The 16,012-nt window shown below is 38.1% G+C and overlaps 1 protein-coding gene across 3 annotated transcripts in view; it reads left to right on the top strand.

Moving 5' to 3' along the window:
- Nucleotides 1–15,786, top strand: part of ESRRG (estrogen related receptor gamma) — a 129,457-nt gene extending 113,671 nt beyond the window's left edge. For 2 of the 3 annotated variants that reach the window (XM_026088836.1, XM_026088834.1), the window contains 2 exons: nucleotides 3,778–4,047; nucleotides 15,507–15,751. In XM_026088836.1, coding sequence (XP_025944621.1) covers nucleotides 3,778–4,047; nucleotides 15,507–15,751 — 515 coding nt within the window. Of the gene's footprint in view, nucleotides 1–3,777; nucleotides 4,048–15,506 lie in introns of all 3 variants that reach the window. The other variant, XM_026088835.1, reaches the window with a different exon arrangement.
- The last annotated feature ends 226 nt before the right edge of the window (nucleotides 15,787–16,012 follow it).

Genomic DNA, 16,012 nt, shown 5'->3' with positions numbered 1-16,012 from the left:
AAAAAAGGAAGGAAGAAAATCTTTAACCAGCAAATCAATGCCATTGTTAACTGATATTACGAGACACCCTGTAGATTTACAACGCTTGCATTCAGCCCCATAAAACCCGCACTGAAAGGAATGCCTACCAGGGGTTAAATTCGTATGCCTGCACTGCAGCCTATTTCTGTCAACACTCAGCTCAGGAAATAAACATTTATGCTTTCTGAAATGAAAGTGTATTTTTGAAGACTAGCCGTCAGATATTTTTTGCCCTTCACACTTTCAAATGCTTAGCCTTTTTTGTAAGTTGACTGCAAAGTGCATCAGTTTGCTAGGCAAAAAGAAAAAAAATCTTGACAAGTGCCCATGGCATCACTGTCAAGCACACAAGCGTCTAGCAGAAGATGGCAGGAGGGTTGGCACAAAACATGCTTCCTTCAAGCTTATTACCTCAGGGGTACCTGACTCTTGAGAAGCCTTTCAATCCTTCCAAATGACGTCGTTCCAGACTGTCATCTGGTTTATTTGGAGTGCACTGTATTGCAGATAAACATGCTATTTAACTGCAGGTCAAGGTACAGAGTCATTCTGTTAGCAAATGCCTGAGATACATTAAATGGCACTGACTTGGGGAGGGAGAGGAAAAGAGATCAAAGTTGTCACCAGTGTGTACAAAATGGTACATGCTAAGGGGGAAGAAGGTACACAACATTGTATTTTAAAAATCCATTATGCCGCTGTACATTTAAAACTATGACCTGTCAGCCTGCAAGGATTAAGGAGCCACACAACGCATGGCAAAGTTCAAACGCAAACGCACACCGTCACGCAGCCTCTCAGCGCTGCTTGAAAAGCGCTTGGAGTTGCGACTTGGGAGGCTGGCGCTGGCCCACATAGCTGGAAATGTGTTTACGTATGGTTTTGTGACTTTTTCTCAAATAGTTCCATTTTAAAATAGAAAATATCCACTTGTCACAGAACACGGTTGGTCTAGGGGGTTCGTATAACTAACGATCCCAGAATCAGAACAGAGTTTGGCATGAGATAAGGATAACATGCTCAAAACACTTAAAAAGAAATCTCCGTATGTAAATACATACGCCCGTATAATCTGTTGCTTTTACTGTGATTTGCTGAATGGCTATTAAAAGGGCTTTGGTGTTGCTCAAGAGACATGCTGGATGCTTTCACATTTTCTGGAAAAGCAAAACAAAACAAAAACAGGTTAATTACAACAGGATGCAGCTTTACGTTCCCATGAGGGACACCTTTAAAAGTTAAAACATGCTTTGACCCAGCCGGCTTTCAAGAGAAAGATCCTTCTATCCAGGAGAGAATAATCATGTTTATTTCATTTATTAGTGGACAGCAGAACACTGTGGTTTATACTTGCCAGTTTTTCTATAATGTAAAAATTTTCTATTGATTTTTTTACGTTTCATATAAAAACAATTAGTGTATTTACTGCACCAGAACACAGATTCTTCAAATTGGAGTACAATAGATTATCAGCAAAATCCCATTTTCCCCCCACACAAAGCATATGTGATTTTCTTTGACTCTGGCATGCAATAAATGTTACTGAAACACAGCGTTATTTGTAAAGAAAAATAGTAATAAAGTAGATAAGTAAATAAAAAAAAGAAAGTTGGGRATTTTCAGAAAAAAATAGAATAGAGAGAAATTGCAGGTTAAACTTTTTTAATCAAAACTGATTTTATTGCTTTTTGCTTAATTAAATTCCTCAAAAGTGTGTGAAACATTGCTATAGCTGAAAAATTGTTAATTTGTAAATCACAGGGACAAAAGGGTTCCACTGCAACTTTAAAGTTTCTATGCACGTAAATGTCAATAGAGTGCCTTCTCCATCATCAGCACTAAATTCACATTGATGCCTCTTTTCTTCTCTGTATTGATCCTTCCATGAGAACGTAGATTTGTATCTGTTAATTAATGCGTCCTGAAACAGCGTTTGTATTAATCAGGCAGATAAGAAAAATTGGATGCCTGCACCCTCATGACAACCGTAAAAGTGCTGGCCCTGATAAAATCGTGGATGGACCTCAATAAAAAAGTTCCTCCTTCCATTCAATAAACTAATCATCCTGCTTTTAATTATTCGGCAGAAAGATGTGTGGAGATTGGAGAATGTGTAAATCTATTTACTAACAGCAGTGTCTGGGAGGGAGAATAGGGCTGTCACAGGACGGTGCTGCAGGCTACGTTCTCTGTCCATCTGCTGCTGCAGAAAAACTGGTCTTGAAAGATGGGGAAGGAACAGAAATGTTGAAGCTAATTGAAATCATGAAATGCTCCTTATAATCTTTCAAATGATTATTTCTTCTCCATTTCCCTCCTATTTATTTTAATCACAGATGTGTTATTTTCCATTGTCACCTCTTCAAGGGTTTCGTGTTGTTGTTGGCTCAGTTTTTGACGGTTTTTTTTGAAGGCAGAGAGCTACAGTTCTATCACAAGACACAAAAGACAGTATGAGAAAATGAAAACAAATAAGAAAGGGAAAAAGAAAGAGAGGGAGAGGAAGCATGCAGCCAGTTTTATATTTCATTTTTTATGGATGCCTGGTGGTTTGGATGTGTTTTTTTATTGTATTAGTTTTGTTGCTTAGTGCTTACAGAGAAAATCTTGTCTGGAGTAGATGCCTTGTACATTTGCTAGTTGATATATTCCTACTTGATTGTAACTCTTGACTTTCAAAGCAGAAAAATGCATTTAAGTGTAATTGAACAACAAAAGGAATGTTCTTACAGCAGGAACCATGTCAAAGAACATGTAAGCAGCTCCATAAACAACTAAATGAAAGCCTCAGACATGTCTTAAGACCCCTTAAGAAAAGCTTGACTAATCCCCTTTGATGATTTTATTAAGTACTTGTGGTTGACGGTGCCAACTGGCAAACTACTGCATTTCACCAACAGGCCAGGAAATCACATCCTCTCCCATGTTGTTCTGTAGCTCCTAATGTGGTTGGGATATTAGCAGTTTGATATAATAAATTAAGAGGTACTGTAAACAAGAGCCTGAAAAGGTAAGGCAATAAAGATGTTTGCCCTTAGCGATCCTATCAGCACAGCAAGCAGGGGAAAAAAAAAAGAAAGCAAAACTTAAATTCATTAAGAGACATTTATTAAATTTTCACTTGCAGTCACAAAAATGATAGTGTGACTGCTATTCACTTGGCACATTAATGTGCCATCCTGTTATTTCAACAAGTGCAGGAGAGGCAGGAGGCATTACAGGAGTAATTAGCATCTTTTCTGAAGAGGGTAGGTGTTACTTCCCTTTCCACTGAGGTTAAAGTTCAAAGACAATTTGCCTCGTTGTGATAATCACCCTAATTCTATTAAAGTATCCAATCTTCCCTTTTAAAAAAGCTCCCCCTCTCCCCCAGTTATCCTCTTTGGTTTAGGATAACAATGAACAGAGCCTCACAGTATCAGGTTTTAGAACTAAGAATGAATAGTTCAGAACTAAGAAGACATCATACAAACCCCAGACTGTGACTGTAATACCCCCCCCCCAAATTAATGATTCCAACAGAAAGAGCCTACAGTCCATACTTGTTCATAACTTTTGGTGTTGCTTAGAAAAGCTTTGATTTTATATTATTGACTTTCCTGTAGTAGGGTGAGGAGGGGAGGCACAGAAGCAGAAGGAAGAATAAGAGAGTACATACATGTTGTATCACGGTATATATAAAAGTAGAAAGAGGAGAAAATTTAAGACAAATTTAAACCTGCTTAATATTTTCCTTCATTTTTTTTTCCTSTGCAGGATTCTCCACTTTGTCTCTAGCAGACCAGATGAGCCTTCTGCAGAGTGCTTGGATGGAGATTTTGATTCTGGGTGTTGTATACCGGTCACTTTCTTTTGAGGATGAGCTTGTATATGCTGAAGATTATATTATGGATGAAGACCAGTCCAAACTAGCAGGCCTTCTTGACCTCAACAATGCCATACTGCAGCTGGTGAAGAAATACAAGAGCATGAAGCTGGAGAAAGAAGAGTTTGTCACCCTCAAAGCTATAGCACTTGCTAATTCAGGTTGGCAGAGTGGCACGATGGTTGCTACATTTTTCACGTCACTTTTTTTTCTCTCTCTAATACCTTCTGCACGCTTGTTTTAAACATGGTTTTAGAATACGAAATTGCTAATCATGCCTTAGGTTACAGTGCCTCTTAGTCTAAAAGGCAACAAACAAAGCGGTTCAAACTGAAGAAGAGCCTTCTGGTTCTAAGTAATTGTGGAGTAKGTTCCTGAGGGAGCACAGAATAATGCACTGGATGATTTGGAGAGTATTTTACAGGCAGAGATCCTTTCAAATGAATATAGATGTTGTTCTCCTAAATCCATTCCATAATCCAGACAAGTCTAATCATTGCAGTTAAAATGAACAGAAAGGATGGCTGCACAAGTATGTGCTGTATATGTTCTCTTTAAATACAGCTACTGATTTATGTGTTAGGGTGAATTTAGGATATGGGTGTAAGGAGGAAATTCTTAGTTAATCGCACGAGGGCCACACCTTACCTCTGCTCTTATGGTAATACTTCTGCTTTTATGATCCTCTGCTTTTATGGTAAGACTTCTCCAAAAATTATTACCTGTGCAGCAGGGGTTAAAAATCTCAGAAAGAAATTTTTTTTCTGCATTTGAATTTAAAAGTGCTGAAGTGGTGAATAGTGTCTGATAAGTAAAAATCGTTTGTGCTTTGTTGTTTTTCCTTTTGTGTCTCCTTAATGCTTTATTGTGGTCTTAAGTCCCTTTTAGCATTTGCATAAAGTTCACAATAGATCCCTCTTTAATGACGTGCCGATCATTAGATACCTGTGTGTCAATAACATGCTCTGATGCTATGTTCCATTGACAGTCACACCGTGCCCCTCCATCTGCTTTTGTTTTGACCCTATCTTTGAACTTTATCTTGGTTGCTGGCCAGTAGTTTTCCCTTTAATTACAAGAAGGAAACTGTCAATAAAATCTGTTAAATGGGATGCAATGAGTGGCTTGAATGGGCGGACGGCTATTTGTTCAAATTCTGCAGCATTCAAGGTATTGACAGTTTGTTTTCTGGGGCCATATGTGACGATCAATCTCAGGCTGGGCTCAGCCGCGCTGAAAAATGAAAAACCAGATTGCTTTTGCTTACTTGTGGATGACGACTTGTGATTTGGCGCGGTCCTAGTGAGATGAGACCTTCTGCCCAAATTGCCCCCCTGAGAGCTAGGACGCGTGACTGTTTTTAGAAATAATTTTTTAATTGATTTTGTAATTAACAGTTCATCTACAATATTGATGCATGAATCCTCAGACTGATAGGAGGGAAATTGTTTTCAACAGTGAAGTTGTACTTTCCTATTTGTCTTTGTAATGTGATTTAGCACTCTGCATTTTTAATTGGAAATATAATTCAAAAACATGCAAAGCCAAAATGCTATTAGTTTTTTTGTAAAATACTCTCCACCCCACTAAATCTATCCTTAGTTTTAGAATATTTTTTATTTACAGAATTAAAAAAATTGCTGAAATGCCCCTCAAAGATCAAAATCACCTTTTTGGGGGAGGATTATTTATTTTTGACCAATCTAAATATACACTTCGGAACACTTTGCGGCTACAAGAAGGGTTTTTCTCAAGATTGTTCATGCTCAATGAGCAGAACAAGAAAGTTATCTGGAAGTAGGAGTCTAAACTGAAAAGTTCTTGTATTTGTTTTTTTAATCTGTAATTCAAAGACTCTGAATTAGAAATATTTCTACAGCTTATTCAGTGAAAAGGATAAGGGGCTGGAATGTAAGGTTAAGGTGTTAGATAACACTAACACCTCCCCCCCCTCCCCAGATGTGCAGTATTTAAGCAATAATAAGAGATATTGCTGCCAAAAAGTTTAGTCATACGTTCTATGTAGAGTATGTCAAAATCATCTGTAGCTTCATTAACTTCACTGGGAATTACAACCAGGTTAATGTCAGAGATAGGTAAATATAATTCAGCATACTAAAAATCAGGGCACATCTAAGTGAAAATATTTCCTTCTGTCATCTGAACAGAAATAAAACTGCTGTTTTAAAATGAAACTATTGCAAGGAAGAGTTAAAAAAGCAGACCAGCTGTTTAACACCTATTTGACTTCTTTTTCAACAGTACGTTTTGACTGCTGACATTAAACATTTCAGTTTCAGGTTGTACAGGCAGCAGATATCAGACCTCTACCAGTAACTACGCTAACATGTAGGTGTAAAATAGCACCTGCAGAATTACAGGCCATTATAGCATATCAGACCCCTAGTGTTTCAATTTACAAATGCTGCTAAAATTACAGTACAGCTCTTTTCATAGACAAAACCAGAAGATAATTTATTTTTACATAACTATGAACTTGATTAGTGTAAATTCAGCTATAGCAGAAAAATGAAGTAAAATGCCATTATAAAAATAATAAGTTTGCAATTCATGTTTAAATATATTTTGTTGCTATATCTACTTTCTTCAAAAACTTCTAATGTTATTCCAGTATTTATTTTTCCAGTTTAAAATAAATCAACTTGTTTTATAGCTGTGGAGAGAATGAAGTATAAAGAGAAATTCTTGCGCATTTCAGACATTTCTGCCAGATCCATGCTGTCTAATAAGATTCCCAGGCTAACTCTAGTGTAAATAGCAGATGAAAGTGGTCTTATGGCACTGTACCTCTGTTAGTGATTTATGATACAGTGTCCTGTTATTTTCTGCTGGTATATAGGAGCATTTTCTGGTACATAGGAGCAGAAAAAGAAATTGTGGGTTGTCTTAATATTGGCTTTATTTTGCTTAAATAAATACCACAAGCTTTGCTTTGGCCAACACATTTTAGTATCATGAACATTAAAATACCCCAACTATTAACTTTGCTTTCAGCCTACAGAATCCATTAGTACAAAAGCTGAGATAATTCTGCCATTTGATTTCCAAAAGGTGGGGAGGAGGTGCCATTTTTCAGGGAAATTCTCAGACAGCTGTTATCAAATGTTCCCTTTTCAGTGTTTGCCAATGCCACTCTGCATCTAGAAATTTTCAGAAATGCAAAAAGTATCAACCTTATTTATAGTCAGATGATTTCAAATGGAGTGCATACAGCGTCTGGAGAGTTCACATATATATATGAGAGGACAAATGTTGTATAGACATTTCAGTCCTGTGTACTTCAGAGATTATACAGACATGATTTCTCAACAGTTATGTTTAATTTCTAGTGCTTAATGTGGGATTTATCTGGTCAGTTTTAAACATCTGAATTGATTCAGTAGTAATTAATACACTTTATGCTCGAACACCAGAGAAGTCCCTCTAGCCACAGTCTAGTCCTTGGCCTGTCAATGTCACTAGTTCCTCCCTTCTTTCTTTTGCTTCTATCCACGAAAGCAAACAAGTACCTTGAAGCTGCTGGRTGCAGATGCCCTGCGCTCCGCCTTGCACTGCCCAAATGAAGCAGTCTGGCACCAATGAGCACTTTGTTTACCCACGCAGAAAATCAACACTGAATGGTTTCCAAAACATGCATGTACCAATTACTTCCTCGTGTGGACGGGAAGGTGAAATATTTACACAATATGTGCAAGCGTACACACGTGCGCACATTCTCACGCACGCWCTCCGACACATAAAAGATGACCTGCTCATCTCCTTTGCATTAGAAAATGCTCTCATGTATTGATTAGGTAATACTAAACAGGAAGATGCAGGTGAGCAGTTTTTGAAATTGCCTAATCAGTAAGGACTGCATTGTGCCTTCAGGCCAAATGTTGCAAAAGAGCTCAGAAGTCATAACTGAGACCAGCTTTTTGAGGAAAGCTCAGTTCCCATCTAAGAACTAAAATAAATAACAGGAGTGTCAAAATACATTAGCACATTTGAAAATCTGATCTGTTTGTCTCTGCCTAATAGGCTGCTGGGATCTTGAAAAATTTGAACCAAATGTGGATGCTAAGCACTTAAAAGCATAGCTGCCTGTACTGCTAAAAATTTAACATTACGCCTTAATACTGGCTGCCTAGCCCATACTACTTGAAGCGGAAAAGTACCTCTGTTCCCCATCATGATTTCTGGTCTCTCTTATTAATTGTCTCTTAAAAAAAAATGCTTTCAGTACCAAAGGAGTGAGCACGAAGGAGCACCTTGTGCTTCATAACATAATGAAACGCAGATCAACACTGATGCCAGTAAAGTTTCACAATCATCTATCCTTGCAAAAAATGTAGTTCTTTCTTACCTACAACTTTGATAGCTTTCCAGCCACCAAAAAAATGTACTCAGAGCACTAGGATGTTATTGTTAAATAATATTTTCAGAGTAGAAATTAATTGGTAGAACCCTATAGATTGCTTATTCCACAGGACATATATCAGCTTTATTCCCTATATAGACTGTGGTTTATCATATGTTGCAAAAGATTATTTAGTTTCTAATAATGCCAATTTGTTAGTTTTATTTAGTCATCCTTCTGTATCTTGTTAGTGTCAGAATTCATGATTAAAACATATCTGTCATGAATAGGTGTATATATAAATAGATAGATAGATATACATATACGTGTGGGTGTGTCACTGGTATGTTACTACTGTTTATTTTGCCAAATATAAATAGCAAGGTGTGTTAACTCTGTTCATATCATCCTCTATAGAGTGGTATGGCATAGAAAAAATGTAAAGAAAAAGGAAATTGCTGGTGTAATCAGTGTTTCCTGTTGCATGAACACAGTTTCTTCCTCAGATTCCGTTTTCGTATAATCAAATAGATGGCACCCACAATTCTTAGAGAAGATAAATAACTCTGCTACCATTTGCTAGGTTTAATTATTTTTCCTCTGTTAGTTGGTCTAGTGCCCAAATAACTTTGAGATATTCCTCACTTAGTATGAGATAGGTAGGTATTATCCCCATTTGACGTGCTAGCAGCTGGAGACTCACAGAAGCGAAGAGGCGAGGCCGAGCCTGTGGCAGCCAGGAGGAGAGGCGCCCAGGCCCCTCGCTGCTGGGGCGGCCCTGCGAGCCAGGCGCCTGCAGGGGAAGCAGCTGTGCGCGCTGCTGTGTCACCAACGCAATTGCTAGTGTTCACTGTTACTCACCCTGCTTTTCCACAGCAGTAAAACAGGGGCCCTCACTGGTTATTACGGCAATTATTTGAATCTTGTAGCGGATAAAAGGGACTTTGAAACATTCATTCAACATTTTCTTTTATCTGGTATCTTATCTCTGTCATGCAATTTCCCCTTTCCAGAGTTTCAGTAGCCTTACTCAGTAGGCATTTGAACAAATTGCATATTACACAATTTGTTCTGCATTGCTGGAATATTTCTTTATTCATTGCACTCATCCTAGTGGAAAGTAAGCCATTTCAGGAACCAGAAAAGGTGGTTTACTGTGTTTTAACTTACCTTATGCCTATATATACTGTGTTTTCAGTACATGGTTAATCCAATCACCTCCTGAAATAAACAGGTGTGTTCTGTGAATTCATTTCTTTTCTTATTGCATCTTAGTCCTACTATGTTTTAGATACTGTTTTGAGGCTTCAGTTTTCATGTCTCTCCTTAAAAATTGGCTGAACCAGTGTAATCCAGACTAAGCCCTTGTATCAGTTTTAGAAGCCTCTGTTTTACATTTTTAGGTGCCACTGCCCATAACCACTAAGGACAAGGAATTCTTAAATTATTTGTCCATAATTTTCAACATATATTACAATTGAACTGTCTGTTTCCAGTGGAATAATCCAGATTTCAAACCGTTTTTGCCGTACTCTTTTTCACAGGAAAATATTGTGTTTGTCTATGCACTTGTCTCCAGCCCAACCGTGCAGACTCCAGCAAATAGTTCTGTTCAGGAAAGATACACAAATAGATTATCAAAATGATATATGGTTGTTGATCTTAAATAGGGGTGACCAAAGTAAATATGTGAGGCAATTACAATTCTAGACTGGAAAAGGATGGGCATTGCTGGACAGAGGAACCAAGAACTTAGCTTGAGTGGTTTTAGAGGATTTCCATGGTTTGCTTCTATCTTAAGCACTGTATTTTCCAAAATGTTGTCACTGTGTTGTGTTTTTCATAAAAATTAGACATAAATTTTCATAAAAATGAGATATAAAAACAATATGGGCAAGCAATTTGCAAAAATGCGAGTTTCCCCATGTAAATTTGTCATATATTTCAGGCAAAACAGGCAGGAATTCTATAATTCTGAGAACAATTCACCCATGAATAAACACTGTAGTGATTTTTGTGGGTTTTTTGGCATGCCAACACCAACTAGATAATGAATTCCTCTTATTTGAGACATAATTATTTGAGATTAGGATTCTGTTGCCTTTAGGTAAAGCAAAACCCATTTGTTTACCGTTCTTATTCTTCATCTCATTCAGTTTTTCAAGGATATATAGGATTATAACTTCCTAAACTGATTTATCCATTTTTAATTTGTGAACTACTCAGCTATACAGAATCAAAAATGTCACAGTGATTGCTGTCGTTCAAGTACTTTGCCCTGCTTGTTGATATTTGCCTCTCTGGTGTGCTTTATCAGCATCTTAATGTGAGTGCTCACTGCTGCATACTCCCTGCTGCTTGATTCACTGTAATAATTTCTTGCTTTACGCTGCCTGAATTTGCTGACATGAAAAATACTTCATTTGAGACCCCTGGGTTTCCTCTGCTTTCTTCTTAGTGATATTATGTACCCAAGCAGTACAAACATACCAGCCTTCAACTTTCCTCAGAGCAGTATTTGGAGAGATCACCTTGTCCTCGTTTCAGCTGCTTTCCAAACTCCAGCTAGTTTTCACCCTTTGTGGTATGCTCTAAATCACTCCTGGGTGGCCAGATGTTTGTTTTCCGTACTTGAGATAAAGCTTGAATTTTAAACAAGGTATGTTGTAATCAGAGTTTGCATCTGGATCTTGTGGTTTTTCTTCTCAGATGAGAAGTCTAGTTTTCTCTCGTTTCTGCACAATGAAACAATCAATCAGCTTTCTATGGAGCTGATCCAGAGAGGCCTGATCCTACTGTCCCATGCTGTGATGGTGAAACAAAGCATTTGCAAGGGTAAGATGAGGTTCTCAAAGTGGAGATCAGTGAGTTTATGTCCTAATTTGCTGATCTAACCTTCTCCCATTGCAACACTGATCAACTTCTTTTCCCACTTCTGCACTGAACTCCCATGCTTTCAGCAGGGAACTGCATCTACTAGTTCTGTGTTTGTCTGTTGAGCTCTTCAATTTCACCCACCGGGGCTCCTTTTTTGCAGGCCATTTAAGATCAAATCCTGCTTGTTTTCAAATGACATTTTCAAATGACTCTATTTAAGTTCATCCTTAATATAGGCAATGGTTTTAAAATGCCTAAGGGCTTACATCTGAGTGTAGATTTCCTCGGGATATTACTTGTGTGTATTGTAATTGTAAATTATCCATATTGTCTAAAAAGGCATTAAAAAAAAACAACTCATTTTTAGATTTTTCCTAGTATAGGAAGAACATTCAAATTCTTTGAACTTAACTTATGACTCAATTTCATATTGTCTGTGGAATTATTTCTTTACTACTGAATTGTCACACAGACTTGGTGTTCCCTTAAATTATAGAGGTTCTTTTTGACATTGCCATCTCTTACTGGTGTGGATTGGGCTTATCAGCAATAAGTTAACCTGCTCTGAATTCACTTCTACATCTGCCAGTCTGTAGTTACTGAAAATATTCCTCTTTTCTTTTAGTTTTTTGTCTTCTTTTCCCCTTGGCTAGTTCAGCATTTTCAACCATTTTCCTTATTTTCAAAGGCAAACGCCTGAGGGATTAAGATCTACATCTGTTTAATATCAGGAATAAAGTGGAAGTCCAAACTGCAAGGCTAAAACTTGAAGAAGGATCTTTGTAGAGATTAATATTTTCCTGAGCAGTCTGCCAGCTGAATCATGGTCTAATTAAATAGCACAGATTTAGTGAGTTTGCATTTAAACATTAGCAGACCCTAGAATGGGTAAAGCTGAAATGAGTTTGAATCTTTTCTGTAAATGGAAAGTTAAATTATCATAGTAATTTGATTAAATCATTTTTAAATCTTTCAAGCTAAATCACAATCTTAAAAGAATAGTTTGAAGTCTTAATCACTGTTTGTGAGTGTCTCTCTCTCTGCTTTTTTTTCTTACCTCATTTCCTGTAACGTTCTAAAATCTGTTTCCTAAGGCGAAGGTTTCGAAACTTTGGTCCACGAACCACTGTTTGTCAGTAGAGTACTTGCATTTGGCCTGTGGAGAGCTGGCTGGTCACATTCTTCCTAGCTGCTAAATTGATTTCAAAGACAGCAGCAAATATGTTAAATGCTTTACTACTACTACATTTCCATGTAAGCAGTTGCTGGTTTTACCACTGGGATGCTGCACAAYCACTGCTGGAAGGAGAGGGTAAGATCCCTGTTGTTAGATGTTGTCCACACAGTGGAAGAGTTGCAGAGCCTGGAGTGTGCCAGCTGCATCTTAGGACAGATTTTGATTCACCTTCCACACTTAGTTTTGCAGGGTGTGTTCTCCTCCTCTTTTCTCTCCTCCCTCAGTTTCTCTGTAAGAAATGTAGAAAGCATATATATTTCTAAAGTCTCAGGCCACATTGCTATCCAACCCACTGAGCTAAAGCTCCCAGTGGAGTTCCATCTCTGCAAGAAAAATGTGTTAGTCCAGACTCCATCCATACATTTGCAAACTCAGACTTGGTAGCAGTTGCAAGTACTTAGCCACCTAGGAAGAATCAGACCAATTTTATAAAGGGTAAAACTAAACATTTATAGTCACTTTCTCCGGAAAGACCTGTCTCTTAATGCAATATGGTGTAAAAAAATGGCTTGAGGACAGTCTTGACCAGCTAAGAATTTCATTGCCACTAAAATGCTCCTATCTGGCTTCTAAAGCACCCTAAAGATGGCCCTGCCTCTGGGGAGGGAGGGGGGAGAGAAGGCAAAGGTGTGTAGTTTCTGCACAAACTGTGCATGGTTTATGGAAAATTATTTGGAGCAGCACAGCATGTCTATGTTCTATAATGTGCTTGTGAATATCCAAGGACTTGGTAAAGAATCAGGGAGCAATTAAGACAATTTATTTGGAGTTTGCATTCCTAATGAAGCCCAGTGATTGGACCCTGTGCTTAAGACATCAGCTAAGTTTGTGTGCGTGTTAACGTGTCTGTATTGATAACATTCTGTCTGTAGGATACAGAATTCAGGGGTTTTCTCTTATTGATGCAGAATTATTTAGTAGAAATGTCACTACTAGAAAAAAACTAGAAAAATAAAAAATGTCTGGACTTGGGGAATGGGCTCACATTAATTGGAGCTAAATTTTGCTACAGGTAATGTTTCCCTATCTGCCTTTTTTAAAGCTGTAGGCTTCTTTCTCCCCAAAGGATGTATTTTTGAGTTTCTCTGCTTTCAGCACAGTGCATCTTGATGCGCAGTATCACATCCCCCTGCAGCGTATGTCTAACTGCATGCTTCTTAGAGCATGCATTCGCTAAGACTCAGAATTATTAAACATGTAAAATTCCCATAGGACTCCATTATGTGTAATTAACAGATAAACTGTCATCAGAATCAATAAAACGTGTTAAATGATCCAAACTTGTATATAATTAAGTGTCTGTTTTAGAGCAAGGGCTGTAACTTTTTTTTCTTTTCAATTTGCACATTTGTTTTGAGAATAGAAGCTGGAGCATTTTGGTTAACCTGTTACTTACTGGTTTGTGTTTTGTTTTTATATGTTTATACTTGAAAAAGAGAGCCTGCCCAAATTATCTGAGGAAATAGTTATTTGCAAATTATTAAGAAATGAAACTGGATATATCTTAACTCTTAGAATGTAATTTAGATATTTGAAGCAGGGGTTGCAAAATTTGGATTCTGTGATTCTGTTCTCATCAACAGGGTAAAACATGAGGTCCTATCAAAATAGTGATTCAGTGCATGGTACTGCTTAATACAGGAGTGGGAAACGACGATAGGAGTGGTTTCTTCGCTGTCTAGCTTCTCGGTCATTATTCTGTTGGAGAACAGGAGCTTTATTCTGAAACAAAAAATTAAGATGCAAAGGAAGAGTCGTATTAAATGGAATTTTTAAAGATATGCTCTAATAATGCCATGGATTTACTCTCCCAGTCTCACCATGAGTTTAGCCTGTACTGTGTCACTGATCCCTAGGACTTTAACCCCTGGCAGCAGTTACGTATAGCTTGTGCATCAGTTAATGGCAAACCAGGCCTCTGCATGAAATTAGTATTCATGATAAATATTTTGATATGGTGCTTTATGGAGCACTGGGATCTGTGGGCTCTGGAGTCTGTGGGCTGTCCAAATTTTGGTAGCTGATAGGAAGGGCTTCGTGGCCTATTTCACTTACGACTGTTCTTCCTTAATTGCATGCACCTCGCTTTGGACCACATGGGTCTTTTCTTCAACAGTTATGATTACCTGAAAGTCACAGAGTTAGGGCTGCTCATCTGAAGTCATCTCAGCATGGTGCAGTAACTGTGGGTTCTCAGGGACATCTTCCTTCCTTATATTTCTGCTGTTTAGGGTTTTACAGTTATTTCAGTAGGATCTTTTCTTTCTACTTCATACTTCTGTTGCTTTAACCTTTCCAGGTCAGGTAGCAGTTTAATTTAGTTCCTCGTGTACATTTGTCTAGGCTTGTCACTCAATACTTATACCACCAAAACATCTCACCTGGAAAGGTACAAAACAAGGCGCTTGCTTTAAGTGATTAAAAAAAAATGCAAAAAAGCTGCAATAACAATACAAACCATCCTCTGGGGGGTGGGACAGTAGGGATACACCTAGTATGAAGTGTTAGCTTTACAGAGCAAAAGCTGTTCAGGAACATGCTAAGTGTTGCCCACCGCAAGCTGAAAACTGTATTGGATCCTATTTGAATGTGAGGGAGAAAAACTTTTGCTAAACCTGTTGGGAAATCACATCAAACCCCCTTTTCCCTTGTGTCAGTGAAGTGGTGCTAATCCTGTGTTTTTTATGTAGACATGTATGTCACTCGCCAGGGGGTGAGGGCCATCGCTTGCGATTCCACAACCTTGGAGTTTGCCACAGCATTTTACCAAGCTTTTCCATAATAGGGGAATGATTCTTGTGTCTCCAATAAAATGTGGACTTCAATTCGTACAGCCTTTATCCTCTGGTGCTATCATTTCTTTGAAGCAGTTGCTGCAAGAAATGGTTTATGGAGCAGCTAGGGCAACCATTTTACTAGTTTGAGGAGGATGAGGAGAAAGATTACTTCCCCAAGAGTTAATTATGCATTTGTAATTCCACAGGGGATCCAGATATTTTCCTGAAGGTCAATATAGAAATAAGTGGGTAATTATCTTTCTTCTTTGTAAGAGAGTACAGTACCTGTTAACGTGTGGTGCAGCTACGGAGTTACCTGACTTTCTGGTACACGAAACTGAAGACTCCTGTTGCTCCTTTGTTTTGCAGACTCAATGCACATAGAGGATGTTGAGGCAGTGCAGAAACTTCAGGATGTCTTACATGAGGCTCTGCAGGATTACGAGGCTGGACAGCACATGGAAGATCCGCGTCGCGCTGGCAAGATGTTGATGACTCTCCCACTTCTGAGGCAAACCTCCACCAAGGCTGTGCAGCATTTCTACAACATCAAACTGGAAGGCAAAGTCCCAATGCACAAACTTTTTTTGGAAATGCTGGAGGCCAAGGTCTGACTAAAGCATCATGGGCTTTCCCATCATGCACGATTAAAAAAAAAAAAGGGAAAATAAACAGGATAATAATGGCAAAGAAACTTAGTGTTTAATTAAGAAAAAAATGACTGCACTGATATTTAGCAGCAAGACTGTGAAGCAGCTTTCAACTTTTTCTTCTGTGTCTTTCTGATGCAGTTTTTCTTTTCTTTTTCCTTTTCTCTCTTTTCCTTTCTGTTCTTTCCTTTCCTTTTTCCTTTTCTCTTTTTCTTTGCTGCTGAA

The sequence above is a fragment of the Apteryx rowi genome, unplaced genomic scaffold (assembly GCF_003343035.1).
Source record: "Apteryx rowi isolate R43461 unplaced genomic scaffold, aptRow1 scaffold_79, whole genome shotgun sequence".
NCBI classification, from domain to species: domain Eukaryota; kingdom Metazoa; phylum Chordata; class Aves; order Apterygiformes; family Apterygidae; genus Apteryx; species Apteryx rowi.
This window is presented reverse-complemented; position numbering and strand designations above follow the sequence as displayed.